The sequence below is a fragment of the Syngnathus scovelli genome, chromosome 8 (assembly GCF_024217435.2).
Source record: "Syngnathus scovelli strain Florida chromosome 8, RoL_Ssco_1.2, whole genome shotgun sequence".
Classification (NCBI taxonomy): domain Eukaryota; kingdom Metazoa; phylum Chordata; class Actinopteri; order Syngnathiformes; family Syngnathidae; genus Syngnathus; species Syngnathus scovelli.
Window position 1 is genome coordinate 10,054,013 of NC_090854.1, and position 27,377 is coordinate 10,081,389.

Here is a 27,377-nt window from a genome sequence, read left to right on the forward strand (position 1 = left end):
ACAGCGTACCCCGTTCTACTAAATCTAAACAGAGCAAAGACAATATGCGCTTGTGAGTTTCATATGATCCTCTATGTTAACATTAAGCTGAGGAGATGACTATGGAGTCAATGAAATTGGGGAGTTTGGTTTGTGTTTTATAATATTGAGTCTCTTTTATTCTATTTGTCAGTTTTAAAGCATATTTAGGAGCTAAGGAATACTTTAAAAGTGTGTCGTAGTGGGTTTATGTGAGTCTTATTAAATTTCAATGTCTTTATAGCATGTGATATGGTAAAGTAAAAATTGTTCAAATGTTTTAAATAGATTAATACTAATAAAAATTGCTCTCAATGTTCTATTTTTTTAAAAGTGAAGACAATTTGTAATTTTAGTATTGACACATAAAGTCGATGCATAATTGGTCTTCGCGGGCCACATACAATGATACGGCGGGCCGCATCTGGCCCCCGGGCCTTGAGTTTGACACTGATGATCTCGATAGAGCCTATCGTGGATTTTCACCTATGAGGGTACAGGTGAGTTGGGAATGTGTCCCCTGGAAAAAAGAGGGGTTCTAAAATCCCAATGAACTGGACTTGTGTGTTTAGTGTTTGTAGGGGGTAAATGAGCAGACCCAAGCCAAGGATGCAAAAGAGGGGGGTGGGGGTAGGGGGTCATTTGTGGCATCATAGCCTGTTGCGCTTGTCTTTATGGGCCTTCCACTGCAAGCTGGGGATCGCGGGTAAGCCTGTCACCCTGGGGCCCTCGTAATGTTGGGACTTCAAAGCTGCTGGTAACCACAGGCTCAGGAATTCAACTTAACACACAGAAACAAACACACCCGAATGGACACATGTATACGCACACACACACGCACACAATACATTCATTGAAAGGATGGATAGCTAGGGTGTTTATTTGTTGAAGAAGCCTGGCCAGTTGACAGCACCACTTCCCAGTGGTCAGTCTTTGTGTGCGAGCGTGTGCGCTTACGGATTCGATGCGTGTGGTTTTTTGTCTTTCCACAGTAAAAGAAAGATACATATGCAGGGCAACATTTTGTTTATAAATGTTTGCACGCAAAGGATATTTTTGCAATTGATGGGTGTGGAATTTTTCCTAACGTGAATTTTAATGTGTGCATGTGTGTGTTTGTGAATATAAGTCATGTGTGGGTGGGTGGTCTTACAGTGACCGCAGGATGGACATTGTGGGAAATGTTGTGTTTACTGACACTGTGGATGTTTGGAAACACGTGACATAACAGGGAAGTCCATCCATCACTGCTTGATAAGTGAACTGAATAAGAATAAGATGTCAGACATAAAGAATATAGAAAAGGCTTATATTACGTGTGAAGCATGCTTGTCCCTCAGACTCATCTGAGCACCGCATCTGTCAAGTGTCTTACATATGTAAACAGCTCCCGTAGGCATATATGGCAGCATTTTTATATTGTTTTCAGGAGCATCTTGTCATTGCACAGCTGCAATTTTGTGAAGGAAGCTTCCAGCCACATCAATGCCTGTCGCGCAGCAGCCGTCTAATCTCAGGCGCACTGCTTTGTCACAGATGCAAGCGTGACAAGAATTTCCACCAAACTGTTCAATGACAGTGAAGCAACATCTGTTTTCACTGGAAATAATTGCGATGGTTCAGCTCCGTCTCTTTCTCTTTTTCCCGTATTAAATAGTGCGGCTCTGTACTCATCTCCCTAGACTAAAATTTTGTGCTGGATGATTCGCACAGTTTTCATACATTGCTTGATGATGTCACACTTTGTAACACCCACTCTTGCTTTATTATCACAGCATGTTACTTGCCTGGACCAAGTAGATTTTTATTTTGGGATGGTCTGGTCTGGCTTTTTGCTTTATGGATTTTTTTCTTTTTTGTTCAGTTCATTGAATACTCGAAATTGCCCTTAGGACATTTTTACTCGCTGATGGGACTGACTAATATTGTCATGGTTATATTTATCATGGCATAGATATTAGGCTATTTTATTTAATTAGTATTTTGTTACACAGCTTAAACAGAACGTGGAAATAGGCGAGCTGCTGATAAATGCAAAATGTGAAAAATTATTTTAATGAACAGTAAATGAGCAAATTGGTGTTTAGTTACACTTTTACTTCTTTGGTGTTTGTTGCTGTTCCCGCTAAGTCAACTTTGCTCTGATTATTTGTCTCTCATCTTAATTAATTTGTGTAAGCAGAATATCCTGAGGGAAATCTGTGTTACATGCTGTAGGTGTATGCATTTAATTGAGTCCCATACAAGAATCTTGCTTTTATCAAGATGACACTCAGTTTAATTTACTCCCAGGAGGGACTGTCCATGTGTACCTAATATTATGACCCGTGACAAAGACATTCACTGTAAGCCTGGAAATTTTCTCCTCAGTAGACATAACAGGGCTCAATTTAACATCAATACGACTTTTTAACAATTTTATCTTACTTGTGCTTTTCTTTGTGTCAGCACAGTCTTCAATTAAAGTCTAAAATGATCGTTTTGATCTTTCAACATGCTGATCTTTCTTTTTGCTTCCTCTCAATGATCATTATGTGAGATTAACGTCACGTAACATCCAAAAGATTAAAGATTGACCTAATAAATGAGCCTGTGCAATTTCAGGAATCTCACTGGCCGATCAAATTCAAGTCTCAGCTCCATATACTGTATTGCTTCAGCACTATTATTCTGAAACTGCACTACTTTTTTCATTTTTGAAAAGATAATGGGGGCTAGCAAAATGTTCCACCACTTATGTCTGTGATAGAGCCAGGAAAAGCGAGAGAGAAAGAGAGAGAGAGAGAAATAAATGCACAATTTAAGTGGAAGAGACACATCTGTCAATATACTGCATACAAGTGATTAGTAAAGTAGCGGTGGTGAGGACAAGAAGACGATGTGCTTACCACTGCATAAAGGCATCCTCAACACTTTCATACACAGACACTCGCACACATCCTGTGGTTGTGTGGAATCTGGGGGCTGTAACAAATTAGGGTTGTTGTGCATATTGCCGTTCCAATTTATGATATTTGGGGCTTATTGATTGAAAACAGAACAGTGATTCAGAAATCTGATCCTACTTACGTCTAAGGTTTTTTTGTTTTGAATGTAATTTTAGTTATATCAGCATCTAGTGGGGCACGGTTACTTACAGACAACTTCTACCTGAATAACTAAGTTTGAAACCGGAAATTAGTAAAAACTGTTCAAATATTTTTAAAAGATCAATCGTAACGGAAATTGCTAGCAATATCTGTATTTTTTAAAAGTGAAGACAATCTGTAACTTTAGTATTGAGAGATGAAGGTGATGCACAATTGGTCTTTGGGGGCCACATAAAATGATGCGGCGAGCCATATCTGGCCCCCGGGCCTTGGCTTTGACACCTATGGTGTAAATAATCCATCTGCTCAGTTTTTATCCATCCACGAGCCTGCTACCGCAGTTGACAGAGATAACGCAAAAGCTCACCGCACACTCATTTATCGCCCGCTCCACACTTCTCCGTCCACTTGCAAAAGGCAGAACGGTGACATTTCCCCTCAGCCGTAGCGCTTGACTTGGAAATGGTGTCAGATGGAATGACGTGCCCTCTAGTGTGTGAGTGCTTACGTGCACAAGTGTGGCAGTGGGTCATTTGCGTGCGAGCTACATAACGCTCTGTATGCATATAAGTGCATGTGAGTTGGTGTGCACTGATTAAAAGCCGTCAGGCCTCAGCGATCGGGCCTTTTAACTGCCCTGCACTCTGAATGCCAAACACAACTGAGCATGCTCAGTGCAGTCAAGCATGGCGACTGCAACACGGACGACCTTAAAGGCCTGCAGCTGTGTGGATGTTTGGGTGTGCTTCTTTCCTCATCTCTGGCTTGGCCTTTTAGCCTCTCCTTTGACCATGCGCTACATTCTCAAGCAGCCATGTTTAAATTTACATTCAACTCATTGTCTCTGCAAATGAACTCTTCACAATTGCATATGCATGGAAACATTTTTCTACCTACAAACATCGTTCTGTATTCTTCTAAATTGTTCTTCCTGGAGGGATATTAATGCGTTACTTAAAGCAGGACAAAAGATCTAACCTTTAAAGGTTCCGGGACACAGTGCAGATGAGCAATGACCTTTCTTTGAAATTACACACACTCGTGCACATATTTTTCCTCCCTTATACGCACGCACAAAGCTGCATGGGAGCAGTCTGGAGAAAAAAAAAACAGACAGCAGTGTCCAAGAAAATTACTTGAGTCATCATCCACAGATTTCCCACCTCCAATTTATTTCCCCTCATCTCCACCTGTTCAGATACATGGCAGCAGGTATTTGTCATGGTGAAGGTGGCACGACCTACGGCTGCGATACACGCCATCAGGTTTTCCATTCCTTCCACTCGACTAGTCTTTTTCTGTTAAATGTCCAATTTCAGCACGGGGAGGCCATATCGAAGTGTTCGAACAGGATTTAGCAGGACCGTCTTTGATTAAGAAATGAAAGAACACCATGCGGACTCTCCTCACATGCCTTATGTTAGAAATTTTTTTTCTACCTTTTATAGTCAATACTAGGAATTCTGACATTTTATCACTTGTGCTGTTTTTTTGTAGCTTTAAAGGTTGCCAGTAAATTCCTGTTTTTGGATTAAAACATTTACTAAAACAATGATCAGCATGAATTCCAGGTCTCTGATGTCACTGATGTGTGTTATTGATGAGATCCCTAGTCTAATGAGTTTTGGACAATTAATCCATTGATTTACATGTAAATGGATCCTGAAAGGTTACTATGACTGCCATCTGCATGTACTTACCATGCTAATGTCTTGCATAGTGACACACATACACACACGCAAGTGATTTGGAGGTTGATAGACGAGGTGCATGTGAGATGAAGGGAGACATGGCCGCTCACTGCCTCGTAAATTACACTGCATCCAATTATCGGCAAAATAAGGTGTTAATTACGATGCCCACCTACTAACTGAGGCTGTACACATCTTTTGATTATTTGGTGATCATCTTGCATCGTGACCGTCAATCATACTTGCATTGTGCCATAGACTTAAAAAAAAAAAAAAAACTCTAAAGGAGCCAGTTAGTTTTATTCCTTCTGGGCAGCAGAACTTGGACTCTGTAAACTTTTTTTTCACACTTGGAAAATGCACCATTACACAACTCTGCTATTGGTCTGTTAAATTACTGGGGTTCAGTGTTAATTACTAACATGCTTTAGTTTTTTTTCTCAGTTAAATTGTCCCCAGGTGGGGGGAAGAAAAAGGTTTCATCACACTTTTGTGTGAGTCAGCTAATACTTTGTGGTTGTTTGTGTGTGTGTGTGTGTGTGTTTTTAGAGGATATACATTTGTTGTGAAGTATGTGAGTTTCTCATGGTCGTGAATGATACTTACTTTTTTTTAATCAATGTATTATAGGCCTAAACATTACAATGTCTTTCCATATTTGTTTTGTTTTGTACGTGTGCTACAACATTCAATTTGTAATATTGCCAAAAGTTTCGTTAAGCGAGATGTGCCACTTTATAATAATGCCATCAATCATGGCCTCCGTCTGTTAATTCCCATCCATTTCTGTGGCCTGGTTAATTTGTCTTACCATTTATGAGCCTAAGAAAACAGTGATGGAAAAAAAAAAAAAAAAAGACGACGAAGCAGACGCTTGCAGCGGGAATGATGAAGTCTGTGAAGTTCCATACAGCACATCGCTTTGAATTAGTTGCACTCGATTCTTAACATCTGGTTAACATTGGAATATGTTTACATATATGCAGTATGTTCCTGGACATATCACAGCTTGTCTGTTCAGTAATTAAGATCATAGGGGAAATTAAGCCGAGTCATGCTTACTGGTAATAAGGAATGAAGGAAACTAAATCTGCTCAAATACAAACTGATTCAAACTTGTATTCACACAGAAGGAGGAAAAGTCTTCGCCTAAAATTTTATTAAATAGAAACAATGACGAGATATATTCCACAAGTGCTGCAAATTGCCAATATAATATTTTTCACAAAAAAGATCGGGTTAAATTTTGGGGCGGAAAATCACGGTTTGGCTTGAACTGTTTGTTATGGTGGTTTCTAAAATACGCTTTCAACTTGGAAAAGTGAAAACTTGTGGTTCCACACAGGAAATATTACTAAATGTCTCTCACTGCACTTTTTAAAAGCAACCACTTAGGTATTTATATGATCTGATGATATGATTACATGCAAATCAATAAGACTGAACATTTCCTAGTTACAAAAGAAATAAAACAAGGAATACACATGGGTCATCATGATCTGAGCCACTGTATTTCAGTCCCGGTAATCTGCCTGTTGGTAGGAAAATGCAATATGATGCAAAACACAAGTGCTGACATTGTGGTCGCCTTTGCTCTCAGGGTGCTAAGTGTGATTGTAGCTTTACTAAGAAAAATGTAAAAGTGCGTAACAGCCACAAGCATTTTGCTTTCATCTTGATTTAAGTTCTCGTACTACATTGGCCTACTAGTGCTGTGTTTCGTATTACATCAGACTCTCTGATGTAAAGGTGTTCATTAGGTGTACGTCTAGATCGGGGATGGGCAGCCCGCAGGCTAATCCAAGTGGCCCCTTAATTAATGCCTCCTTGTGTGGCTTGAAAGGGAGGCTGCATACAACTGCACTGCTACTGTTTGCGCAGCTTGAGAATATCCTTTTTGCAGGTGAAGCAAAATGGCATATGGATTTTTACTGACCATAATCATTGGCTAGTTTTAGTTTCAAAATATCCAATTCATTCGTGGGGGTTATGATTGCTTGAGTCCAAATAATATTATACTGGCAGAATGTGACTTGAATGTGACTCTGGTGTCACTTTTGTTTTTGTTGAATATATTGGCGGGATATACTCTACCGAGATGATACGAGAGGTTAGCAGCGCTCACTGGAAATGTGGCTAAAGATCATAAAGTTGAGCATCTTGTCTGTTTGCCAACATGATGTATTTGTCTGCAATCACAACTCCGGATGCCAGATTTGTTTTTAATGACAGACTGTTCTGGGTGGAGGTTATCACCCTTCCACAAAGCGCAATACCATGTGTGCGCCCAGCGGGGGGACATTCCTACTAGCCCCATGATTTCCTCTGGTCATTCATGCGGTCTTCATCCCCACTGTAAGGGTATTGTCTTGGGGCTCTAGTCGCCCTGACAGGCCCCCCGCACGTCAGTCTTTGGCCACCCTGACAGCACTGCCCTTCGACTTGATGTCAGCCACGTTGACACTGAAACGCGTGATGGGACAGTGAGGGCTGACAAAGATGAGCCCTTTGTTGGGGATAATCCTGTGACTTGGTTAAAAAAAAAAAAAAGACAACATGGCTGATTTTGTTTTTAATGTACATTTGGTTTCACAATATTTTGTTTTAAAGTAACAAACAGCAACATATTGTTTCTTCTTGTTGTTCCTACTTGCTTTCAAAAATAACCTCCAAATGTTTTGTATTATCTACAAGTACAGACAGTATGTTTCATGCGCTAGGTTTTGAGAATGTTTTAGCAATATACATCTAAGGCTTCCGTGACATGTCAATAGTGAGGAGACTGTCACACGGCAAACCAAAAAAAAAAAAAAATATATCCACTGACTAAACTTAATTGGAGCTCTACTTTTCTTCCCTTTTTGGTCATTGATAATAAAAAAAAAAAAAAAAAACATAAGAATGCTGTGTGAACCAAGCAAGGGAACACAATGCTTTCTACTAAATCCATCAGCGACACCAACAAAATGGATGTTTGCAATGAAAGCCAAAAACAGGACAGAAGGCATCTGCCTCTACTTATGAACCCCACAAAGGGCATTCAGCTTTTCTTTCTTGGACCTTCACTCTTTCCTTTCTTCGCTCTTCCTGCATTCTGCAAGTGTAAAAAGCGGCTGTTTGTCATCATTTAAGGAAGAAGCTGATTAAAGTGATTAAGCCCTGCCCATCTATCACTCCCACTTTTCAGCCTGTCACAGGCCCTGAATTAAGGAGGAAACTATTGTATTTATGTTTACGTGTGTGTCCAATACACAGAGAATGACTGTTCAGCCAGCTATGTAGCTAAAAACGGCACTATTACTCTAATTGAACGCCATTTTTAAAGCCACATAAACTAAAGCTGTATAACATTAACGTATTAACTCAAGGGTATTGGAATTATCCAAATGGGCTGTAGCGGCTCATTGTCCAAAGACATTCCAACACTTTGCAAATCAAATGATTGATGTTCACATTCGGCCTCTGAATTTTTTTTTTTCCTTTGCCTAGCTTTTCAAAGTCCTTTATTAGACAAGGAACCGTATTTGTTCCAGTTTATTGTCAAAGAAAGTAACACAATTTTCCAATGGCGCTGTTCTTCCTGCTCCGAAACAGCATTTAAACAATCACGAGATACTAAAACACATGACTGAATTTCATTGCAGGTTTTACACTGTGTTGAGTTACATCTCACTAACTAGGGTGTGCAGAGGAAACTGTGTATGACAGACTGGCCACTGTCTGATTTCAATTACCAAGCCCAACCCAGCGTCATATCGTGAGTCAGCCTTGGCTTTTGCAACCCAAAAACAGAGAAGTGGTTTGGGCTTGTGTCAAAGCATGCGTAAGTTGTGTATGATTATGGTTTAGTACCAAACAGTATCAACCAAACATGTGCTTAGAGAGATCATAGCAGTACAAGATCTGGTAAAAATGTTTAGGCATGAGAAATTCACTTGGGACTCTGTCGACCCGCTACTGGTTACACTGCAGGGTGCTCTAGTGGAGAAATCTTTCTGCTGAACATGCTCTTCTTGGAGTATCTCAGCCACAAACCACACGCTGCACCACATCCCTAGGACATAGACTTACAGAGATAAAAGTTAGGAAATTAACAACGGTGCAAATGTAATTCATGAATGTGATTAACTCAGATTATTACAAATGGGTTGTCGCCTAAAGTGAAAGTGGGCGGCATGTGATGCGGAAATGTTGTCAATGAGAAGAATCATCTTAAGCGTTTTTCTTGATATTGTCTTAGAACCAAGGATGAAAAGAGGTCATGTGATCTGCAAAGTATGTCGCAACCATCCTTCCATCCAGTCAAATAATTCTTTCGAGAGGCTGCAATCTCAAATGACATTGCGCAAGAGGCTGTGGACAGGTCACTGGTAATTCACGTGGCTGTCATGTACAGATAGACAATCAATTCACACTCACGTCACACCTACAAGGAATTTTAAGTAACTGTCGCCCGATCTTCTCCTAATGTGTTTTATTTTACAAGAGGAAACAAGAGCACCTGGAGGAAACTCATGCCAGCACAGGGAAAAGCCACAAAGAGAGGCACTGGCAATATTTTATGGCGAGCTTTCTTTCATCTGCATATTATGCTCAGGAGTGTCCATCATGTTGGAAAAGTCTTTGGATCTTAATTGGACCTTGGAGAATTGTCTCACTGAGCGCTTATGAATCACCACAGAATTCTTTGACGGTGTGATTTGTGTTTGTGTGCCATCCAAGTTCCGTCCATGGATAGCGTTTGGAGAAGACACTTTCAAATATCTGCCGTTTTCTCGTCCATCAGCATTGGCAGGCTTGCGCGCCTACGTTTGCACGTGCGATTGATTTACTCGTGGCAGGTGTGCATTTTTGCAAGCGTACGCCCAAAAACAACTCAAAGTCGGCGTGAAACTCAAATTTGTTCTGTGATATAAAACAGCCCGATGACAGACTTTTATGATTTTCATCAACTTTGGTATGTGCGTGTGTGTCGATGATGATGTCTGGGCGTATGAAATGTGTTGCGTGAAGTGTAACGAAAGGTACAGGTGATGCGCCACAGGAGTGTTCTGGTATGGATAAGGCGAGAATCTTGATGTGTGTTCGGATTGTGCCAAGATGTCACTCACCTACTATGGTCTGTCACTCGCACGCTGTCGGAGTGTATCACGTACACAATATTTTGCCCCAAGTATCACATTGCAATGATTGTAAGCAAGAAAACTGCCATCAAATTGTCACTGGAGGATATGACTCCATAGGCAACCAACATGTGATTTGTTTTCAGATCAAAACAAAAACAATAAACACAATAATTATAAAATAATATAATTTGATAATTTATACCTATGAAATTTCAGAAAAAAAAATCCACATCGAGTTTTAAGAAAATGAAAGCATTTTAAGTGTGCTTTATAGTCAGAAAAAATATGGTATTCTTTTATGAACATTATTTTTAAAACCTGATCAGCGAGAGCGAAAATAAAGGCAGATTTGGAATAAACAAAATCAACTAGCAAAGTTTACTTGCATCTCAGATTCCAAAAAATTAATAAAAAATATGTTGACCAGTGTTGAGTAAGATTTTCTCTCGCCGCCACTTTAGTTTTGTCCTTTACAATACTCTTTCAGTCTTTGAAGCGTTGTCATGAAATGGACAAATTCCATTTCAATCAATGTATAGCTCTTCATAACATTGGTATTTGAAGATAGTTTATTGATGGGCCGTCTCTAGGCATAAACGCATTCGCCATGCCATGGCAAAGACGAAGTCCACATGTGCTGAGAAAACACACATTCAAGGGCAATGTGTTAGTCACTGTCTTTTTGTCTCTCTCTCTCTCTCTCTCTCTCTCTCTCTCTCTCTCTCTCTCTCTCTCTCTCTCTCTCTCTCTCTCTCTCTCTCTCTCTCTCTCTCTCTCTCTCTCTCTCTCACCATCTTTCTCTCTCTCTCTTACACACATGCACACACGAGTGTCTAAGACCCACTCGGATAGCGAGTTGCTGATTTATAGAAAGGTTTATCCTTCTCTCCGTGACCCAGTAACCGCTGCCCCTGGGTTTCTCTCATGCACCAACACATGGCGGTACACCCCGTGGTGAGGTGTGTCAGTTGAAGAATGATTTAGCGTCGCTCTGCCCCAACCAGCTGACACACCTGCCTCGACGCATTCCAACCGGACACACACGAGCACACATTGATTTTTATGGATACCCGGGACTTCACTTTGAAAGTGTGACAATGCTACAAGCTCAGGATAAATCAAACGGCCACACTACATGTAAAGTGTAGCATGTCTGCTCTGTTTCCATAGCTTACTTGTCATTAAAATTCCTGTATACAGTACATTTGTGGCACCAAGAGCAACTGAGGAAGTCCGCAGACAAGAAATACATTGTATTATTTTTTTTTTATATAAATAAAAAACAGGCAAGCCATATGCATTGATGTTAGAGAATTTTCTTCCTGCATTTAGTCTATTGTAAGCCTTGTAAAGCATCTGCAATCAATGTAACTATGTTGAGGAGACAAACAACATCAAATGGGGGAAACAAAACCTGGATAAAATTAATATGAAGGGATTTTTTGTTGTTGTTATTTCCCCAATAACAGATGAAAACCAGATGGTGAAATATCAGACCAGTCAGTTATGTTGTGGCTTTTAAAACATAAAACCATTCAACCAACAGTACATTAAGGACAAGAGGGGCTTAAGAAAAAAAGTTTTTTAACCTTTTCAACTATAATATACGTGCACAAGTGAAAGCCATTAAAGATCGGTCTTGTAGATCCGTTCATTTTTTTTTTTTTTTTTTATCATTAAATGGTCACAGTGGTGTATACAAAAGTGAGGCCTATTAAGGGATGTCTCTATGCCGACCGTATGACCGTGTGTGTGCACTGTGGTGACTAACAGCTCAGTGTCTTTCATCAGTCCTGCCATCCACTCTTAAAACCAGTTTGGTGCCGAGTACCACTGTGGGGAATACCGTCATGCTGTCTGAAGTACGATGAGCCAAGGCTCTCTTTAGCATATGGCATTGGCCTCTTACTGAGGAGTGTGTGTCGACGCCTGTCAGTGTGTCTTCGCACATACGCATAAGTGTGTGTGTGTCCTTCAATCGTCCTCAGGTGCTCCAGAAGGGAAAGTGGTATTCCCTGTTGGAATTTTCTGAAGTTGTGTAGGTAGAGGAGCTTCTCCCTCACTGGGACTCAATGTCAGAAGCCAGATGGACCTCTATTTATATGAAGTATGATAATGATGGGGTGGGGGTTAACTCTAAAAAATGTAGACACAGTTGGAAATTTAAATTGTAATATGGTTGCTATTGGAGAGTATCGTGACCCTCGGTACAATAGGATGTGTCACTCTGAATCACCGAGATGACGGCAGCCGCTATGTTTGCTCGAGTTCGGTGTACGAGGACGGTTCAAAGCAGCACAATAGTTGAGTAAAAAATGAACAAAGGCGATGTTTGGTTTGGAGATGTCCGTTTCCAGGGACCGGATCGTGGAATGCGCAAGTGTGTGTATGGGCAAGTGTGAGGCCGTTAAAGGGTCAGCCTCACACTACACAGTTCACACATACCCACGCTGATACACAACGCATGTTTTTTTGGGGTGTGGGTTTACAAGAGTTGACTTGCTGCTGTGTGCCGGTTGTCCTGGATTTCCTCACTGACCCGGTTAATCTCTGGAGTGTGGACTGAGTATGAAACGGTTATTGCGTCCTTGATGGATACAGTGGGGAGTTGATCCATGCCTTGCTATGTGTGTGGTTTATAGGACTTGCTCCCTTGTTTTGGCCCACTTTATTGTCCTTCAAACAATAGTAGCTTTACTCGAGCACACACACAATTTAGAAGATTTAATACAAGAGCGTCCGTGTTTTTGGGGGGAACTAAGGTATCAAGAGAAAACCTTACAAAGAACGTTAAAAGTCGATATTTGAAGCCACAGTTTTTGACTGTGTAACTTGACTTCTTGTCACATCCATCACCATACTATTCAACATTTGTGATTTTTTTTTTGCAAAAATGCTTTCACATCACAGTTGCTGTAGGGAAGCTAAGAAGTGGTGCCCTTTTGCTTTGTTCCATTTTATAGACTAAATGATAAATGAGCCGAAGGTGGTACACAAATAGGAAATCAATGGCTGAGTTGTCGCATTGCTCCGCTGCTGTTTGTCACGAGACACCACTCTGAAATTTCAATCACGATTATCAAGACATCAATGATGACTTGGAAGCCAGCTAGCTACTATTTAGGGCATTGGTTCAAGGGTAACCGACTTTTTCTGCACCTCTTTGACACCAATCAATGTAAAAAAGGAAACAATAATAATTTTATATAATAATGATTTATATATATATATATATATATATATATATATATATATATATATATATATATATATATATATATATATATATATATGCACGCATGCACACACACACACACACACACGCACACACACACACACACACACACACACACACACATACACGAAGCTAGTGTTTTTTTGCAATAGTGGACTTAAACGGACCACCACCCAAAGGCCATGTTAATTATTGATGATAGTGACCCATGACCCGGGCTATTGATTGAGCAAATTGCAACCTTATTTATTCATACAAGCGACATATCACATGGCAGCTGCCATTGGACGTGTGCACTTGTGTGTCTGTGATGCCCCTCACGAGTGAATGATGGGATTGTGTTTCAGGCGACATTTTGTCCAGAGCGAAGAGGTACTGTGATATACCCTCGTGAGGGTGCTGGTTCCATCGGTTTCACTGTGAAAACACTCTGCCATTGATTTGATGATTCATCTGTTGTCGTGTGTAGTATTTTATACACAGCAGACATTCAAGACGCGTACAATAAAATGTTGTTAAACTCTACGGACTTCACAGTTGGTGCATACCGTTTTGAATGAGTTGTGTCATCTGAAGAGGTGCTGGGTTTCTGTCTAACTGCACATATGTTATCGTTCTCTGTGCACGCCCCAGCACACACTGCTGGTGAATGTCAGTGGAGCACATGTTGGTTCTATCCTCAATGAGGAGTTAGTTCCTTTGAGTGGAATCTGATTTTACCATCGCCTTGTTTCAGAATCCACCCCCACTTTCTTTCCTGGCAGAGCCACTAAAAAACAGGACTTTTATTATCTGAGGCCAGCTGTTAGGAAAATATTTCTACAGTTGTGGTTAAGAAAACACAACAAATCAGCGGTGTCATATGAAAACTTCGTAAGTGAATGTGGGGATATTAATTATCACCCTGAAGAAATGTTATGAGAGTCTCACTGTGCTATTTAGTTCTCATGGTGATCATTCAAGTCTACTCTTACGATAAAGCGTTTTGGATGAAGAAGGTTAACAGTCCTGATTTTCTTTCAACTAAATCTCAATTACAGTAACAGTATTTACCTTAATAATCCACAGTCCAGAACATAACAAGCTGCTCTGTATTTAATTGAACTGAATATCATTTTCTGATTATAAATTCAGAATAGTCATTTCTAATTCAATGCTGGAATTATGTAAAGCGATGATTCCGAGCCAGTTCAATTAAACAGGCCCAGATTTCACACTAAATCCATTTTTTGGGAAATTGATACAAAATTATCATTATTACTGTATTTTTATTTGTTGGGTGTAAAATAGGTGCCTTGGCTCACCACAGGTTGGGGAATACTTGTATAATGGTTTTGATGGCTTCAGGAGACTATGAGGACTACAATGTGGTTCTAATCCCCACTGATAGCATTAAAGTCCACGTTTGTATGTCCTGATCCAATTGGACTCAAGCCAAGTTCAAATGCCCACCAAATGTAATAAAATAATCTTCCCTTGATATCGAGAGGTTAAGTGTTTGGAGAGTAGGTGCTCCGTCAAAGGTCAATTTATTGATAAGTGGATCAGATAAAGGTTCGGTTTGGCACCGTGGTGATATAACGGTAATTCATTTTACCTGTTGTCTACATTTCTGGTTTGTATTCCGTGCAGGTTTTTGCTGACCTGACGATTATTCTGTTGCTTCGTTTCTGTCAATGGTTGGGGGGGTTCTGCCTGTCAAGTTGAATTTCCTGGCATATCATCTTGGAGGGAATGCGGGGGATCTCTTTTCTGGGTGTGTCAGAAAGAATTGTGGTTGTCATTCTAGTAGTAGGATCATATTTGGTCATTTAAACCTGCATTCAACACGCACACCTTACACATACGCACACACGGAGCAGATTGGATGGAGTAGAGTATTTACTGCAGCGCTGGGACCTTGGCGTGGCAATGTCAGTGATGGATAAGGCAGTAGTGCTATGGGTATGCAGTGTCACTGGCTTTTGCAGGAGGATGTTATTCTGCTGATCTGACATATTCTTCTACCTTTCCTGAGGTGGCTCTTACTGTTGTATGTTCATATATGTGCATGTGTGCGTTTTAGAAAACACCTACTGATGCTATTGTACGCTTTCTGTTTGTCACTAATATCCCTCTATCTCTTTGTTTTGTCCCCAGTGTGCAGGTCTGGATTTTACAAGTCCACACTGGGAAACATGGAGTGTTCCAAATGTCCGCCTCATAGTTACGCTCACCATGAAGGCTCGTTGCATTGTGGATGTGAGAAGAACTATTTCCGTGCTGAGGGAGACCCAGACTTCATGGCCTGTACACGTAAGTAGGCTTGTTTGGAGGTTGTGATCATCTTGTTATCAATCTCCCAAAGTCTCACTGGAGAAAAACTATGACATGGGTGGGAGGATTTTTCGGTTAACAGTAAAACAGCTTCATCCAGCCTTGAGGAGTTGATAATTCCGCATTAGTTTGACTGTCAATGCGCTTTAGTGTTCCATGATGCTCTAGTCTAAACGATTCCAGATGTTTCTCACTGTGGGTTTTTTCGAGATCAAATAGTAGAATGAAGGTAATTGTGGTGTAATTTGGGGAAACAAAACATTAGACAAAACTATCAGCATTTATGCGCAGATTTGAGAATATCAGGTAAGGCTGCTGGGTAGATAGTGTCTGAACACATTGAATGTGACTTGGCATGTTAACTTCAAATTGCTACCCGATGTGCAGTCTCCAGATTGTATTGACAGCTTCTGACTGAGTTAAAATTAGATACATATTTTTTCCCAAATTTTGGGGGAATTTCGCTTTTATTTATGTTGCCAATGTGTGATTTTTTTTTGTCCTGTCAAAATCTGTTGAGAACACCCTTGGAAAATATTAACCTACGTATAATGAAAAAGAAATCCAAGTTGATTGATTAAAAGCTGTTGAGAGAAAACCACATCAAAGAAACTTCTAAGCCCATGGTAATTAATTCACAGATCATCCAAGTTCCAAATGTTTGTTAGTCTGATTCACCCTTTCTCCTCTCAACATGATTCTATTTGTCCTCCTCTGATGCAAATTGATTGCAGATTCATCTTACAAGCTTTCCAAAAGCCGTTCCCCATGAAACTATAAATCAGCCCATTCCCTCATGTCTGATTACGTATTAATTTATTACCAAACGACTAAGAGAGAAAAGTCATTGATCATGTTTTACCAGTTGCTAGAGAACAGTAGAAAATGCAAATTGACGCCCTCGGTAATGGACAGAATTCTAATTAGTGAAACTGTCATGACTGTTATTACCCAAACGCCATCTGGTCAGCTGGCCAGATTTGCTATCTTTTGGGGCAGACAAAGGCTGGAACATTAATTATTCAAAGAGGTGAGGGTGAGGATATTTAGAGTTGCCCTTTACATTAATTGTAATTTTTTCCAATGACAGAAATTAGTTGCCCACAAGTAAAATGGTGGAATAAGAAACCAAAATCGCCCTAAATCGAACCCAAAGATAATATGCCTGTGAAAAATTTATAAATTTGGCTCTAATAGAAAATTACAAAATAATAATTATTTTATACAAAACAGCACTACACAAAGACCACCGTCTACTTTTACAGCAGGAATAAAGATTACAGATGATGACCTTTTCTGTTGTTGCCAACACAAACTGTAAAAATCCTGGCCTTGTAAAAGTGGAATTCAAAACTGCTGAGCTGATGTATTGGCTTACATCGCACTCATAAAATGGCGGTGAGTGGATTTGCCATTTGCCATTAAATGTCATTTTCTTTGTACAGCTCTCCTTTTTTCTCCATCATCTCGTGACTTTCCTTCTGCTTTTGCTTCCTTTTCTCATCCCGTGTATCCGCTGACCTCTTGGTTTTCTGCCCTCCACCTCATGTCCTCTTCTCTGATCACCAGGCCCTCCCTCAGCTCCTCGGAACGTTATCTCCTCCATCAACGAAACCTCGGTTATCCTAGACTGGAGCTGGCCGGAGGACACCGGTGGCCGCAGAGACCTCACCTTTACCGTCCTCTGCAAACGATGTCGAGCCGGGGCTGCGAACGGCAGCAATGGCGGCAGCCTGCGGTGTGATCCCTGCCGGAGCAACGTGCGCTTCATTCCAAGAGCCACGGGCCTCCAAAACACCACCGTGACCGTAGGAGACCTGCTAGCTCACACAAACTACACGTTCGAGATCGAGGCGCAGAACGGAGTCTCGTCACTGGCGCCCAAGATGAGGCAGTATGCCGCTGTCACCATCACCACCAATCAAGCCGGTGAGACGTTAGAACAGATGGTGGATCATACCAGTCAAATATTCTATTTCCTCAGCAGCAATGTGTGCTGGAGTGTATTTCACAGGCATGCCAAATGTGTTTCTCTGCCACTCTTAAAACACATTAGAAAGACTTCTTGTTTTTCCAGAACACATTAGAAAGCCTTTGTGTTTTTCAAAAACAACCCAAAGTAGTAACATATGCAACTTGTGACTACTTCACTTTAGTGTTTATGTGTTGACAGTCTCACACGCACTTGACTGTTACCAAATTATTTCTCTTATATATGGTATATTAATGTACAGAGTACAATATGTAGAACATCTACTAAATTCTGGGAGGAGAATCACAGTTATAAAGTGAACAAATTAAAGAAAAGACAAAACAGAAACCAGACATTGAAACCATTACAAAGCCACCATTTGTCTAAGTATTCATTAGATTCACAGTCAGGCAATTATTCTTGAAGGCTTGTCTGGAATGAAAGGTTGGGTCAAGAGGACCTACACTTAGCCAAAACAACTGTTTTTTTAACTAACTCATCTGGAGTATTAGCGTTTTGCTCAGTGCTAAAGACAATCACATCTCTTTATTTCAATTACATCCAGCCAAAAAAGTCTCGGTCAGGGATGTGACTATGTATCCCTAAACTCAACTAAAACACCCACATTATCATCATTGCTGCAGGTGGTGCACTGTGTGTGTGGTATACCTTTAGCAGAAGGTCATATGAGGACATGTGTTTGAATATTTTGAGAGGAAATGGGTGCAACTCTCCCATTGATGCACATGGGAAGTCCCCCTTGAGAAACAATAGCCGCCCAATTGATACAACCATTAAGGCTACTTCACAGCAATTCAGTGGTACCACGATACAAAAACAAAACAATGCACGGGTGGACCAAATTAGGAACGGAAGACAACAACGTCTTATTATATTCCATATTTGGAAAGCTTTGAGTTCACGCATTTATTGCTTTAATATTTGTCGCTGCAACTGCTGTGTAGATGATATTGTTTAGACAATACCGCCCCAGTTTAATTTCTTTTCCAAGATATTATTTGTTTTGTTATTGCAGACATAGCTTCATATTTTCTGCATTGTTGGTATTCTTATTGTAGTTATTGATTCAATTCTGAGACCTAGCTGCCCAAGGGGCTCCAAGAAGTCCCGTCTAAACAAATACTGTGTTGTCTATTTACAGCTGTGTGGCAAGCCTCTTATAAATATCACCGAAAATTATATATCTTCCTAGCGTCCTCCAGCAACCGTGTCTTACTTTGTGATGACACACTAGGATAGATATCTGGGTCACAAGCAGCAGGACAGAGGAGGGAGACGGCGAGGAGTCACGAGACACAAAGGAGCCTTAAAAAACTGCACGCTATCTAAATAGCGTGACGACTGAAGACTGTCTTTGCTCAACCCTTCTGGATACAGAATGACCCGGATGACATTTGAAGTGATAACTTGTGGCAGAGGCACAAAGAAATACACTTAAATACATTAACATTGCAATTGCCGCACAAGATAGTATTTATGTCCTCTTTTTTTATTGAACGCCTTCAATTTAATGTCCGTGTTGAAATACTCTTGCGCTAATCATAAATGCCTGATACTCAGACGCTACGGTATAATCATATTCAATGACTGGAGCCTGACATCTCAGAAATGAAAATGTCATCCCTTTTACAAGCAACCTTAGAGTAACAATGGGCTCCTAAAACTGCCATCCGTTTTAAAAAAAAAAAAAAAAGGTATCTAACCAGAGATACTCCAGCACCTCTCAGAAGAAAACAAAGAAACTGAAAAGAAATTGCTATTCATCCATCCATCCATCCATTTTCTGAACCGCTTAGTCCCCACGGGGGTCGCGGGCGTGCTGGAGCCTATCCCAGCCGTCATCGGGCAGTCGGCGGGGGACACCCTGAACTGGTTGCCAGCCAATCGCAGGGCACACAGAGACAGACAACCAATCGCACTCACACTCACACCTAGGGACAATTTGGAGTCTTCAATCGGCCTACCAAGCATGTTTTTGGAATGTGGGAGGAAACCGGAGTGCCCGGAGAAAACCCACGCGGGCCCGGGGAGAACATGCAAACTCCACACAGGGAGGGCCGGAGGTGGAATCGAACCCGCACCCTCCTAACTGTGAGGCGGACGTGCTACCCAGTGCGCCACCGAGCCGCCTAATTGCTATTCATCGATAGTTTATTTTTGTTTAGACCATTATTTCTGATAACGTGCACGTTTTTGCAAAGTTGATGATTAATTAGTATTGTCAACAACACATTGTTGGAGTCAACCTATCACAACCCACATGAGGCCAACACATGGGACGATTACGCTCCATTCAATCGTGTGGCGGCAGTCAAATTGTGTGAACTCGTAAAGTTGCAAAGCATTTATATGAATGTTTGCTATAATTATATCACTTGGTCCCATCTGGGTTATATTATACATTATAAGAACCAGACTTATTTTAAATGACAGGACATGGATTAGTAGCACTTAGATGTTCAGCTTTTGTTTGTGTTTATTCTTGAATGTGTAACTTAACTGAAGAGGACACATTTTTGACTGTGTGGGCTTAAGCGCGACTTTATTATCATGTTTTATCATCTATGTGGACTGTCAGTGGTACTTCTTTTTGTATATTTTATTTGAAGTGCGCCTATCAATGCTGAAGGCAGCAATGTGTGCACGGAATACAAACAACTATTTGTGAGTCGGCGTCAAGAGACGGCACTTTAAACATTGTTGATCAACACATCGAGATGCAGGCAGAGAGACACGCTTTGAAGCTGAAAGACACTACGCACTCCACCTGACATACTGTATGCACGTCCAAAGAATATCTACGCCTGCAGCTGTGCACTCTTTGTTGGCCCTGGGAGTTTACAAGGATTAAATATGTCAGTGCGCCAGGCCTACCTGATCTAGTCACACATTGAGATGCCAAAGAAGTTAAAAGATGGATTAAGTGTTTCCCTGGGTAGTAGCAGTGTGTCCGGGCAGTGTTGTCAGATAGATTTCCTCCTCTCATCTCTTTGCCCTCGAACTCATGGCCATCGTAATGTTGACGAAGTCTTTGATCTACATCTAGGGCAGTTTTCTCAAATAGTACGTGTAGTGCTCCATTGCAACAGTATCCGCCTGTCACATTGTGATTTTTCAATTAAAAAAGTCAGGCGGGCAGGTTTTTGATTCCATAGCTTTGGCAAAGGTATGAGGTTTTTTGCATTTTTGAGCAAATCAGATTTCCATATAACGTTTTGGAAAATGACCGGGGTAATTATAGACATTATACATTTTTAATTATTATTTCTGTATTTTTACAAGGTTTTAATTTACTGTAAGTCATGACTTCATGGCATTAAGTGTATATGAATTACAGTGTGCTCTATGACAAGTATTTCTATAAGTGCCACTTAAGACTTATTAAAGGCATCTCAGGCCAGTTTTTAAACCATTATTGGCCTGGTGTAGCAACTAAATCGTAAAGTTGTGTGATAGACAAAAACAAGAGACAACAAATTAAGTATTTTGCAGTAGACAACCCGAAAGAAGCGGGGAATAAAAAAAAAAGAAAAAGGGGGAACCAAAGCCAAGATACAAAGAACTTGAAGTTGCCCTGAAGCTGCTCAGACATACAAAATCATTACCACCATAAACTGCAGTGCCAATAAAAAGCACAGCCTCACACTACTATCAGAACCGGGGGGAAAGGACGAGTGGGCGGTATGGAAACAGATTCGCCCCATCTGGATTCGTTATAGAAAAGAAAAAAAGAAAAAACTTCCAGCAGAAATACACTGGGGTATATGCATGGGAAGACAAAAACACACACCCATGCCCACAAAGGCACACTCTGTGGCTTTACAATACCAATCAACCAAAGCTCGAACATTTCAAAGACAAACATGTTTTTTCCTGTGGTCTAATAAAATTAAAAGTCAATGCTTTAGATGGAGAGTGAGCCCCGGAGCTGCCTGGCAATTAGAGAGAAGTTAAAAAAAAAAAAGGAAATGAGAATCTAGAAAGAAAATTACTAGAGTAGGACCATGTGACCATCCCGAGGTGTATAATTGTTGAGCAAAAGTGGAGAATAAGGAAAGAAGAAAAATAAAAAATGTATATATTTATATAATATGCAACACTCGCAATTGAACTTCCACTGAACCTCTATCTCACGTGCTCTATTTTTCTGTGTGTGTTTTTCCAACCCAGCTCCCTCTCCAGTAATAGTGATCAAAAAGGAGAAGACATCACGGAATAGCGTTTCCTTGTCTTGGCTGGAGCCAGAGAGACCGAACGGCATTATTCTCGACTACGAGATCAAATACTATGAAAAGGTTGGTACTTGATGACATCCTCACTAGCACCATGTGCCGTTATTGTCAAATATAATCTCTTCATGACCTGACTTCTAATTTGTTCTAAATTTCAAAACTCATTTTGCTGGCTACTTTCATCTATTAAAAAATTCTAAGGCAAGATTTACTGTAATTGACAGAATAAAAAATAAATATTCAATTGTTCCAAATAAAACAGAAGGCACTTAAAACACCTGTGCAATAAAACTACAAATTGTGTTTTTGAGTATCCCAGACAGTAGCATGAAGGTTAAACTATAGTAAAGTATGATTATATCTTAATATAGGCATTAATACAAATTTAAACGATTCCTGTGTTTCGGCAAATTGCACGATGTTATCAAGGATATCCAATTAAAATCAGCCCAAAACTTCCCCACCTGCTTTTGTCACCAGTGAACCCTTCATATCAACTTCTCATTCCTCGTCTTGTCATCTTTATCATGTTTTTCTTTGCATTTGGGGATATCACTCCCTTTTACTTACTCACCTTTTTCATGTTCTGCCTTTCATCTTGTCCTCCCCTTTTCCTAAATGGAGTTTTATGTCAGACAGTAAACGGGGACCTACGTTCCTCCTGTGAGAGGAAATTAGCACAGAATAAATTACACTGGCTTTCAGCAGCCACAACGACTCCATAGCTGACATTTGATGGTGAAATTAGCCGTTGATGCAAGTTTAGTCATTCGAACAGATTCACTGAGTGTGTGTGAGCTTGTGCATGTGAGAGCGAGAGCGAAGAAAGTGCATGCGTGTCCCCAGATCACAGTTTGCTTCAGTGCCAAGGCTGGCCCCTAATCTCTTGATTAGTAGGCAGACAGAAGCAGTCTCCTCTCTAAACTCCCGTTCCCTGCTCAGCCACCCTTACCTAAGATGCTAATACACGGCTGGAAAACAGCGAGGGGAAAAGTTAATGACTGATACTCTGCTGGTTTTTTTTTCTTCTTCATTCACACACACCACTAAACCACAGGATGCTAATTCATTACAAAATGATGCAGAAATGAAAAGGTGGGTTTTAAAGTGAAGTAAACCGCAGGGCCTTTTGGATTAATCCGTGTTAGTCACATCCGGGGACGTATAAGGACAGCCGCACAAAGTCACTAGCTACAGCCTTGAAACGGCGACGAGTGATTTTGAACTTCAGACAAAGGGTTCTTCCATGCAGATGGGTGGTCAAGGACACCAGGAAGGGGGATTCCCTCAAAAAAAGGTTGAGGTGAAATCACATGCCAGGTCTGAAGGCCGTATCAGAGCGCAGGTTTTTGAAGACATAAGCACAAAGACACACGTTTTAAAAAAAAAAAGGATGGTGAGAAAGACATGAGGCCATAAAAAGGCATTTTAGGGTGGCAGTGTGAGTTGCTGGGAAACCTGGAAGTGTTTTTCAGCATTAATGGTACTTTCACAGATGTTACCCAAAATGCCACAAGCGCAAAGACACTGTCATCAAAGACGTTTGGCTTCAAGCTGGTCAAAATCTGGATGTCCTTTTCCTCTTAGCCTGGAGGACACAATTGTCCGTAATGTTCAAAGGCAGCAGTGGAATGAAGAGTCATTACACATCAGCACATTTAATGATAGTTTCTACTACTTTGCTTGATCGCTCTTGAAATAGTTTAATGGGTATCGTTTAAACAGATGCACTTTATCAGAGATAAAGCTTTTTAGATTTATGAATGGAATCATCCCAAAGATGTAACTTGTATGGCGTGCATGGACCTTGAAACAGACAGTTTATCATATGTGACAGGGGTTCATATCTGGCCAAATGGTTGTTGCACATTTCTTTTTTATTTTCAGATTTTTTAGCTACTGGTCTGTTAAGACGCTGCATGGGAAAATTACAAACATATGATGCAGGCTTTGTTGAAATCAAATTTAAATGAATTGGGGGCTTGGATAATGTCTTTTAGCTCCAGATGTATGAAAGTAGAATTCAAATAATGACTTTGCCTTTGTGTTACATTCTTGTGGTTTTCCAACTTGGATTCAATATAAAATATTTAATATGTTCTATTTTATTTTGTGATTTCATTATTGTTTCAACCAAAGTGGGCCCTTGTGCAGTTGTGACCGCACACTACAGTTCTTGCACATGTTATCAATGCAATCTCAAGACCTTCACATGCACAAGTTTGCTGTGTTTATTTGGTCTTGCATGGAAGGAATCCTGTTTAGCATTTTTTTTGTCGTCTGTATGTTTATACAAGCAATAATTTTCTTCAGCTTTGTTTAGATTGCCAAAGCGGCATTACGGCAATAGTGGTGATCTACGGTGCTCTGCTGAGACGCACATGGACACCCCATAATCACAGTATGCCATTGCTATGCTTTACTTCCTCACACACAAACACACACACACGTGCACAAACACACACACAGGTCGTCTTACCACACCTGTGTGTGATTTTAAAAGGGATCCCATGCTGTCCTGGCCATTGAATGGTGACAAGCCGTGAGTGGATTTATAGTTGCGATGAGGAGTTATCCTGATGCAGGCCTGCTGTATCAGTTACCTCCTCACACACATACCAGTTTAAAAAGCTTTGTGCGCTATAAAACTCTAATCCACCCCCATTACCGGGCGTGAAGTCCTTTCAAAATGCCCTGTCTGTGTGGCTTTTACAATGAAGGCCTGTAAATAAACCGGTCTGTAGAATTAGGGTTCAACTCTATCTTGACAAGATTTGGACTTTAATGCTTGCCTTAGTTTTAAAACATAAGGGTCATTTTGTGGCTTGTTAAATGAATCCCATTTAGGTCGGTTGATCTTGTTTTATCTTCTGCTATTTATTTAGTTGTAGTGAATTGCTCTAATAGTTTCAAGATGAGAAGGGGCAGGAGGCAAGGATAGAGGAATGGGATATGGGATTAGGCTAGTGGGCTAGTAGGTATTCCTAAAAATGGTATCCTGCTACAAATGGGTGGGGGGGGAAATAGGATAACTTCAAATCTGAAATTATTGGTAAAAATACAATTTTTTTTCTTGTGCAACAAATTGACCAAATAAAATTGAGTAATTAAAAAAAATGTTTTTCAGTGTGGGACAAGGTGAAAGTCAGAACATAAACTTACAAAGCCTCTCCCCTCAACTTAATATACATGTTAATGTATTCGTCAATCAATTCTATCATCTGAAAAATGTCACGTCATAGAACTCAAATATAAGTGTGATTTTCATCTCGTACAAGATTCCACATCTGGTTGCAAGGTGAAGACTCAGTTTTCTTGAATTGCTTTATCAGCGTAGATCAGCAGGAGAGAAGTCGTAAAACAGAGAGGCCATAATTCATCAGATAAAGGCAAAGCTGTCAAACTGTCTGCATTGTTTGGGTGTGCGCGCTTATGAAGGCCCACACTCTCGGATGACACGCTGCACATGTTGTTTTGATTAATATTTAGACCCAAGGCTATGTATTTCATTTCTCTCTTTATTTCTACCTCGTCCGCTATAGGAGGAGCAGGAGACCAGCTACACGATCCTTCGGGCCCGAGGTTGTAACGTGACTCTGAATGGTCTCAAGCCCAACACTGCCTACCTGCTGCAAATCCGAGCCCGCACAGCGGCCGGATACGGAGCCAGCAGCCCCAGTTTCCAGTTTGAAACCAGCCCTGACTGTAAGTGGTAGATAAAATATGGTCTCCGGAATACAGTTTTTAAACCAAGTATTCCAACAGACGTGTCCATTTTTCGGAAATGCCTTTGCATGTGTCATTTTTTTTTGCTGGCGTGAGCACACATCTCACGTCAAAGTTGCTTTGTGTCTTTCAGCAGCCTTCTCCATCTCCAGTGAGAGCAGCCAGGTCGTGCTAATCGCCATTTCCTCAGCAGTGGCCATCATTCTGCTCACTGTGCTGCTCTACGTCCTGATTGGGAGGTTTGTCCACATTTTGGCACAATCCTCTCGCATTTTATTGCAAAAAAAGTATGCCTGATCATTTTTGGGAAATGTTATACGTGCTAACCAAACAAAAACTGTATGAATAATGATGAGATTAGAAAGATTAGTTTTTTTCTCTTGCTCTTTGAAAGATCTTGGATTTTGCACTCTTATGCACCCCCCCACCCCCTCACACACACACACTAAGCTGGACCAATGAGTGAAGCCTTATTAGACGTGGCACAGCTTCTGACCTTCTCTATTTGGATTGGCAGGTTTTGTTGCCACAGCAAATCCAAACATCCTGATGAGAAAAGACTGCACTTTGGCAACGGCCACCGTAAGTATCGGACTGTTTTTCTTCTTCAATCTTTCCTGTCTCCACTTTACAGTTCACTGAACTCCAATTAGCTGGTTGCATTATAAATTGCTTGAATGTTTCATTCCTATAGATGTTTCTTTCTCACAGTATTTTCACACTTCTAAATAAACAAGGGTCTGATGGGAAATGTTAGTTAGATCTTATTTGTTTATTCTATTGCAGTTTTTCCCAACCATTACTGAGGCAACACATGTATTTAAAAAAAATAAAAAAAGCTCACGGCACACCATAAAAAAAAAATAAAAAAAATTCAGTTTCAAAGCGGCACTCAAATGTCTGACTCGCTCTACTAAACTTGGGTGAATATATATTTTCCTGCTTCCGATGAAAGTACTAAAATCTCATCTGACTGGTAATTACTGAGTGCTGAGGTAATGCTGAACATTTTTACAATGTGAAAAACATGCCATTTTTTGTCATCGCTCAAAGCCAAAAATAAAATGAACAGTATCGAAATATTTTTTTTCATCTGGTCAGGATTGAGCTGCGATTTTCCAGAAACTGATCAACTTAGTTTTTCTTTTCGTATTTGGATAAATGCCATCCTTATCATGATTTAAAAACATCTGTAAGGCCGTTGGAACATGTGTTAAAGGGATATTAACTGGCTTCTGCAAAGTTTCTTCATGTTTCCTGTCATGTAAGAAACTCAGTGAGACAGGAGATTACATCATCTTAAAAGTTGGAAGCGACTGATCATTTCGTTTTGATTTGATTAAATCCCGACACTCCAAGGATTTAGTTTTTAAACATCCTGAGTACCGTATTTTCCGGACTATAAGTCGCTCCGGAGTATAAGTCGCACCAGCCATAAAATGCCCCAAAAAGTGAAAAAAACATATATAAGTCGCTCCGGAGTATAAGTCGCATTTTGGGGGGCAATTTATTCGACAAAATCCCACACCAAAAACAGTCATGAACGAGCAACAACAGGCTAAACAATAGCAACAACAGGCTAAACGATAGGTATGCTAACGTGACAAATACAAACAAAGAGCTGAGAACGGGCCTGACGTAACATATAGAGTGATTAAGGACAACTATTACATGAATAACATGTTTATAAAACCATCGGTGTCACTCCAATTCATTAAATAGCAACAACAGGCTAAACGATAGGTATGCTAACGTGACAAACACAAACAAAGAGCTGAGAACGGGCCAAATAATAATAAATAATAATAATAAATATAAGAGGAGCAAAAATAGAGCAAGTGTACATACAGCAGACAGTAGACTTGGATATGGTGCTTTAAAGTGTTAATTGCTTTATTTGATGTTTTCTCTATTTTTTATGTTTTGAATATGTTCAAGATAAAGATATAAA

The 27,377-nt window shown here is 40.4% G+C and overlaps 1 protein-coding gene across 5 annotated transcripts in view; it reads left to right on the plus strand.

The window, feature by feature from the left end:
* epha3 (eph receptor A3) overlaps positions 1-27,377 on the plus strand; it is a 62,852-nt gene that overhangs the window by 17,386 nt on the left and 18,089 nt on the right. For 4 of the 5 annotated variants that reach the window (XM_049728078.1, XM_049728076.1, XM_049728077.1 and 1 more), the window contains exons 4-9: positions 15,299-15,454; positions 17,045-17,404; positions 21,639-21,763; positions 25,243-25,405; positions 25,560-25,665; positions 25,944-26,008. In XM_049728078.1, coding sequence (XP_049584035.1) covers positions 15,299-15,454; positions 17,045-17,404; positions 21,639-21,763; positions 25,243-25,405; positions 25,560-25,665; positions 25,944-26,008 — 975 coding nt within the window. The remainder of the gene's footprint in view (positions 1-15,298; positions 15,455-17,044; positions 17,405-21,638; positions 21,764-25,242; positions 25,406-25,559; positions 25,666-25,943; positions 26,009-27,377) is intronic. The other variant, XM_049728075.1, reaches the window with a different exon arrangement.